General features: G+C 38.2%; 1 protein-coding gene across 3 annotated transcripts; it reads right to left on the bottom strand.

The window, feature by feature from the left end:
- Positions 1–185: 185 nt before the first annotated feature.
- On the bottom strand, positions 186–6,021 carry dazl (deleted in azoospermia-like). 3 transcript variants are annotated; one of them, XM_068575595.1, is made up of 10 exons: positions 5,904–6,021; positions 5,114–5,236; positions 4,422–4,513; positions 4,041–4,092; positions 3,883–3,949; positions 3,658–3,797; positions 3,043–3,123; positions 2,772–2,822; positions 2,312–2,375; positions 186–1,614 (listed from the first exon to the last, which is right to left on the bottom strand). In XM_068575595.1, the coding sequence occupies exons 1-9, from the start codon at positions 5,904–5,906 to the stop codon at positions 2,331–2,333; spliced, it is 654 nt and encodes a 217-aa protein (XP_068431696.1). In that variant the 5' UTR covers positions 5,907–6,021; the 3' UTR covers positions 186–1,614; positions 2,312–2,330. The 3 variants fall into 3 exon arrangements, with proteins under 3 accessions (XP_068431696.1, XP_068431698.1, XP_068431697.1); XM_068575597.1 differs by having other exon boundaries at positions 5,114–5,295; positions 5,904–5,972; XM_068575596.1 differs by lacking the exon at positions 2,772–2,822.
- Between the last annotated feature and the right edge of the window lie 781 nt (positions 6,022–6,802).

Here is a 6,802-nt window from a genome sequence, read left to right as displayed (position 1 = left end):
TTGCCAGGGAAGACAACCCTGACTGCACACCAGCAGCCGCTGACAGGCTTATGGGGGCTGGGAGTGGCAGAGATGGGCACACTGAAAGCGCCACGCTCCCACATCAGCTCCAGTTCCCAAATTAATATCCCTAAAAATACAAACCCACTCTTCAAAATGAAACCCAAGAACTTCACAAGCCTAAATGATAACATATAAACTTTTATTTTTTTTTCTCCAAACAAAGAAATCTAAACCCTGCAAACACAAACCAAAACAGTGCAGTGTCCAGTCTCTCTGAACAAAACAGTTCTATGGATACAATCAGACGTCTGATTATGAGACCCTTGAGGTCAATGCCACGACAAAACTATGTGGAACTGGGTCAAGAGAAGAAAAATGTGTGACATACACCAAATGTGCATCGCCAACCATACAAAGATACTTATTTAGTGTATACATTTCACAAAAAAACAAATGAAGTGCACTTACTGAAAATAATATATACATATATATAAAAGCACCATTGTCCACTCTTACATTGACAGTAAAATACTTTGTGCAAAATCACCTGCGACTAGATTAAAACCCAGAGAAACAACCAGTATAAAGTGAACTATGTACAGTGAACAATTTCCCCCAAAGAAGCAGAGAGCACTTAATTTGAAATCATGTCCTTCATTTTCAAAATGGATTAAAGCGGCCTTCCGCTGTATTTCCTTCCAAATATAAGTTGATTGACGAGTAACGGGTTAAAGAAATTATGCCGTGATTGTACGTGAGTGAACTGTTTGAGAAACACCCAGTCACAGGATGGGACGGTTTAGAAACACAACACAGATGATCAGTGTGCTGCAACATGCTCTGTGGAACTTAACTTGGAAAGCCTGGCGTTTGACCAAGACAAGAAATCAGTCATACTGATGAGGCGCAATAATGGGATAAAATTGCGGTTCATTTACTGCCTCAATCGACACCCAATTAAATAGAATAGAGCACAAAATAAATGAGTGTTTGAATTTAATGGAATGACGAAGTGCTCGTATGCTGTAGTAGGCAAGTTAATGACATGTCTTAAGCAAAACTGAAATGGAATTAAAGTAGCATTCTACTAAAAAAAAGAAGGTTTCTGTCAAGACAGTTGCAATATATATATTTATATATATATTTATAAATGTACCTTTAAAGTACACAGAGCCCTTGCAACCAACCAACCAAACAAAGTAATTCCAAAAATAAATAATAAAACATACATAGACACAAAGGGTGAGCTTAAAAGTCTTTTCCGTGTTTTCTTTTGGATAAATAACAAAGAAAAATAAACAAAAAACAGCTGGTATGGTGAGGGTGCTCTGCTCTTCCTGTGCGACTGTCACTGTGATCCATGTTGGTTAAAAGCGGTCTGACCACACAACAGTGGTCCATACCCGTCGTGGTCAAAGTGATTGTGATCAAACTAGTACGGTTAAAGTGGACAGTTCCTGCAGTCTGGTGTTAAAATGGGTCTCAAAAATTGAGGGAAGGGAGAAGAGGGGAGGGCATTCAGGAAACAGTGAGGAGGCGTCTGGTTGTTTCCAGCCATCCGGAACATCAAGACATCATCCTCTCTGCAATTTGACTCACTGTAGCGTGCATCTAAAAAGAAACAGAAGACAGAAAAGCACATCACAAGTCAAGACCTGTTCCCTCATTCGATTAAACGCCATATCAGGATTAGTCTTTTAAAAGCTGTGTTTTCCAGATAAAAACTATAAGCAGAAGCAAAAAAAATTGTGAAACTGCTAAACAGGGATAAGCGACTATGTGCAACAGAGCTCTGACAGAATGCAGGTTTCTCTTCAAAGCACACACTACAACGTAAAGTAATTGCACTGCACTGATTAATTACCTTCTTCGTGAGAAAGGGTGAGAACGCTTACAGATGCTTGGTCCTCTGTGGCCCATTGTTACCTCAGCCCCCTTTCCAATGGAGTTTGCCAGCAATGAAAACATGACACCCGGTCTGACACGCTAATTTGATAATAATTTTATTCCCTTTCTTTAGTTCTAACATCAGTCCAAATTAGTCGGCACACCGTTTGAAGAGAGAATAAATAAGTATCTAATTCAACAAAAATAGAACACCATAACATTTCCCCTTTTTGTTTTTCAACCCTGTCGTTGAATAACGTGACTTTTGTGACTTTTGTCATGACACCAGAAAATAAACAGAAAAGCCTAATTGTCTACTGACAATGGGAACGGGGTCATCACCTATTTTTAGCAGGTTTTGCCACGTTTAAACATATACATGTAAAATATACACGTTAATGGCGCTGGGCAGTTTGTTTACCTGGCAGGAGGCTCAGTGGCTACAGCACAGTCATCATAGTCTGGACTCCACAGTCAACAAAGTTCTGGAAACAGACATTAAAATAACATTATAAAAATATCATTGCAAACACACAAAGCTGTTTCAAAGACATAAACAACATAAACATCTCTCAAAAGTTGTATCATTTTAAGAACTCATTGTTGGCGCACAGTCCGTTCTTCAGGATGTAAACACTGGTCATACAACACCACCTTGTGGCTTGCATGAACATTGCAGTTTGACAATTTCTTGCCACTAACACTACTGAACGATAAAGAAATTTAAAAAATCCAACATTCTTCTTGATCCCATAGAGATTTTGAAAGGCTCCACCGACGTTGTCATCCCACTGGCCTCACAAGGTCCTCAAATGAGAAGTGATTTAATTGCTTTGAAACTTAACTATACTGACATCTACTTCTATTGCCACTAAATTCACCTGATTGACAGGTCGTGTCCTCTGGTCCTCCATCCAGTGAGGGGGAGTGTACTGTGTGTGGGGGAAGATGGGTCAGCGGTGAAACAGATGGCAACAGAAAAAAGCCAGATTTGACTCTATTGAAGATTGGGGGTGTGGAGTGAGGGGCATGCAGGGACAGGAGGATCTAAGACAGGCTGAACCCTTCAGCTCACACGGAGGAGAATATATGCAATGCCTCGGAGACCTTGCATGGGGTGCTGTTAACTAATTAGTACAAGTGTTTGTGTACCTGGTAGGCGTAGGCATTCTGTGCATAGTTCATTGGCATCTGTGGGATTATGACCCCTCCATAGTTGGAGTAAGAGTATGGCTGCAAAGAAGAGACAGAAGAAACACATTGAACTTTAGTACAGAAAAGTATGTTTACATAGCAAACTAAGATGTTCAAACATAAATTTAATATGAAACCAACTGAAAGCCTGCAGCAATAAATAACAGTTTCTAAAGTGACTTTGCAAGTATTGCCCTGTAACTGCTAACGGCTGTATTATCTAATTAATTCACCAAATTGGATATTATTAGCAATTACATTAATCATGTCAGAGCCAACGTTATGTTGTGATATCTTTTCTGGTAAATTGAAAGTAAATTGATAGATTGTTCTCCACCTTGCACCTCTATTCTTGGCTTTGATAATGAGCCAACTTCCCCTCAGAGAACATAAGATTTAATTAGTTTTACATGGTGTAATAGAGGGGGATAGAGAGGTGTGTGTGTGTGAGAGAGACAGCATTACAAATACCACACAGTGGGTTTACTTGGGTGGACAACTTTCTTTTAAAAAAACAAATCTTTTTGACTGCTAAAAGGACATTGTTGATAACTGGCTATGTGAGTGTGTTACCTGATTGTAGGGGGGGCCTCCATTGACAATAGGTGAAGGTTGTGCCATACCCCCTCCCATTGGTGAACAGCAGCTACAGTAGAAGTACTGAGGGGGGCTCATCCAGGGAACCGAGCCAACCATACGAGAGGGCATAGAACCTGGATAAAGAAAAACATGATACAATTATGACACCACCAACCGAACATGCAATGAGGTATTTATTTAGTGTGTCAGAATACATACGAGAGCTCCTTTCTTTCATGATGGCAGGGCCCAGCTTGAGTTTCCGACCCTTAAAACTGATCTGTTGCTATAGTAAAAAAAAATATATATAAAGAGGAAATATTACTCTCAGTTGGATATAAGGCAATAGAAAGGAAATCTGACAGACATCCACTCACCTCAATGATCGACTGAATGTTGACGTCTTCATTGAAGTACACAAACCCGTACCTAGGGAAACACAAAACAACTCAGGCTAAAAAGAAACACAATAACTGACTACCAACTCCCAATGAAAAATATGAAATAAATTCATTTGAAATCAAACCAAGTTAAAAAAAATAAGATAATGAATATTCATATAAACTGATATGCAAATAAACAACCGCCTTAGTTTACACCCACACACTTTCACACAAGTTAACTGACAAACAAAGAGTACATACTCTTTTGGAAAATTACTAAAACAAGTTCTGTATTCATGCTTTATGAATAACTCCCTGTAGGTCACATACATGCTATACAATAATACACAAATGCATTGTTGTTCATTTTCTCACCCTTTGCAGATCCCTCCACGGTATGTGATAATTTTTACTTCTTTAACAGCGCCATATCTTGCAAAGAAGTCCCGCATTTCATTTTCATCCACCTGAAGATCAAAATAAATTTTAAAGTGAAAAACTGGATTTGAGTTGCTCTACTTTACCATCGTCACACCATTATATTCTGTCGAGGAAAAGCAAAGCAGTGCACTTATTCCCAATGTGCAGTTCAAGGACACTAGAATAGTGGTTCTGTTCAAGGTAAGTGCAGATATAATTGTTTTGCATTGAACCCTCATGTGTAAATTTAACTAAAAGCTTCAATCTACTGCGTTTGAGTGGTGACACATTCACAGGTGCTAGGGTATTGAAATTCAAATTTACAGTAGGACAAAACTTTCAAATGAATTATTTTTTGTTTCGGTAAATGTGTGGGCAGCCAGAAGGGAGTGCAGCTTTTTCTACTGAGATACAGTTGACAGCTGTCTTTTACCCAAATGTAGAAAAAAACAGATTCTGAACACACATGCTTTTCTAAATATGTGTCTGCCTATGAGTTAAGCAATTCAATTATATGGTGTTACCCTCAAAACAAAATATTACTAAGCTTAAGACACAAACCAAAACTAAATATCTATCAATTAAGGGGCATTAGAGCCAGTTCAGTTCTATTAAACATTTTTTATGAACTAAAAAAATGATTTTACCTTCATGTCAATCCCACCAACAAAGAGGGCGTTGGGCGTCAGTTTGCCCTCAGGAAGAACGTAGCCATTTGACAACTTCAACGAAGGTGAAGTCTGGTTGCTGCTCCTGGGCTTTTGGACATCCTGACAAAGCGTTTGAATTATTGAGTCGCATGGTTGGAAAACACCACGAAGCTGTCCCACTGTAATTTAGGGATTACACTTCAATGAGTAACTATGGTTAACTACAAAAATGTACGGCAAAATCCCGACGTTTAGGCGATTTTATGTGTAAAAAAAAATGTGAATGCGAATAAAAACATTACTCCCGACCATATGTACAAGCTTAGTAGCGCAACTTTACGGGGTTCACATCACCAGCATGTTGCTAAATGTTAAAGTTGCGCGAGCTAGCATTAACTCAAGTTAACTTAAATTGACTCAAACCTTGGCATGTCCAATAATGGAGTAGCGACACAGTTAAGGAAATAGCATTGGAAACGGTCGGCGACAGTCCGTTAATGTTAGTTGTTGATCGCTGAAATTCAATATAGCTTACTGAACTCATGTTAGCTACCAGTAGTTAGTGCGCCTTTTTAGGTTCTCAAGGCGAAGGTTGCTAAATAGCGAGCTAACGCTTATGCAGGCTAACGCTAATGCGAGCTAACATGCTCAGCTAACCACTAGCTAGCACAGTAGTTAACACGACGATAAATAGCATCACCAAATGGCTTCAAGTACACAAGGCTGTTGTCCGGCTATACTTTTAACAGTATATTGTAGTGCACAATAAAGTGTCGTTGAAACTTACCATATCTAAAATTATTTAAAAAAAAATTAGGTTAACCAGATGCACTTCAATGAGGCGCTTCTTCTCGACAGCAAGCAGCTCACAATGGCCGAAACCACGCCTCGTGCACATGACTAATCCAACTTCCTATTGAGTGTTAGATGTGTCATTTATATCAAGTTCTATTTTAACTAGTTAGCTGTTAACTCTGTACCTATTGTCGTTCCTCAATCCCATGCAAATGTCAACAAACGCTGTAATAAAACAAGTATTTCAATGCATTGTCCTAAACAATGCATGCACAATTCCTTATCAAATAAAACATTATACTGGGGGACTTTGTATATTACTGAAGTACGTTTAATTCCTCCTTAACTGTAATATATTGTTTTTGATTAATTGTCATCTAAAGGCATAGAGTCCCTTTAGGTACATTTGATTAAAATGTGAAAGATGTGAGTTCACAATGACATATTTTACTCTTCTTGTACTTCATTTCTTCCTTTTTCCATGCAGTGTATGAACGTGAATGAAACTTCATGAAAAAAGATACTTGGGCTGTAAACAATACTAATTTTCCCACTGATAACTTGTTTATGGGTTAAAATAATGTTGGAAAGCTGGTTCCAGGAATGTACATTGATGTAATCAACTGCTAAGTGATTACACTTACTGTTTAAAATGAATGGTGGGCCTCTTGATTACTTGTATAAATTCTGCACAATTTCTTAATGCCATTTGAATACACTTGACACTAACAAGGGAGTGATTTACAATATTTCAAATCTAAAAAGTTGTAATTTCATATTGTATTCAACTGTATTTGTATTGACATTGTTTGCACATAAACAAAACAATATATACATGATGTGTGCACAAATACACATAAATGCAAACACACTTTGACCTACATAAACTAA

Source organism: Clinocottus analis, unplaced genomic scaffold (genome assembly GCF_023055335.1).
Source record: "Clinocottus analis isolate CAN_PGR_092001 unplaced genomic scaffold, fCliAna1.0.p SCAF_14, whole genome shotgun sequence".
Taxonomy (NCBI): domain Eukaryota; kingdom Metazoa; phylum Chordata; class Actinopteri; order Perciformes; family Cottidae; genus Clinocottus; species Clinocottus analis.
The sequence above is the reverse complement of the archived record's forward strand: the minus strand, read 5'-3'. Positions and strand labels throughout refer to the sequence as shown.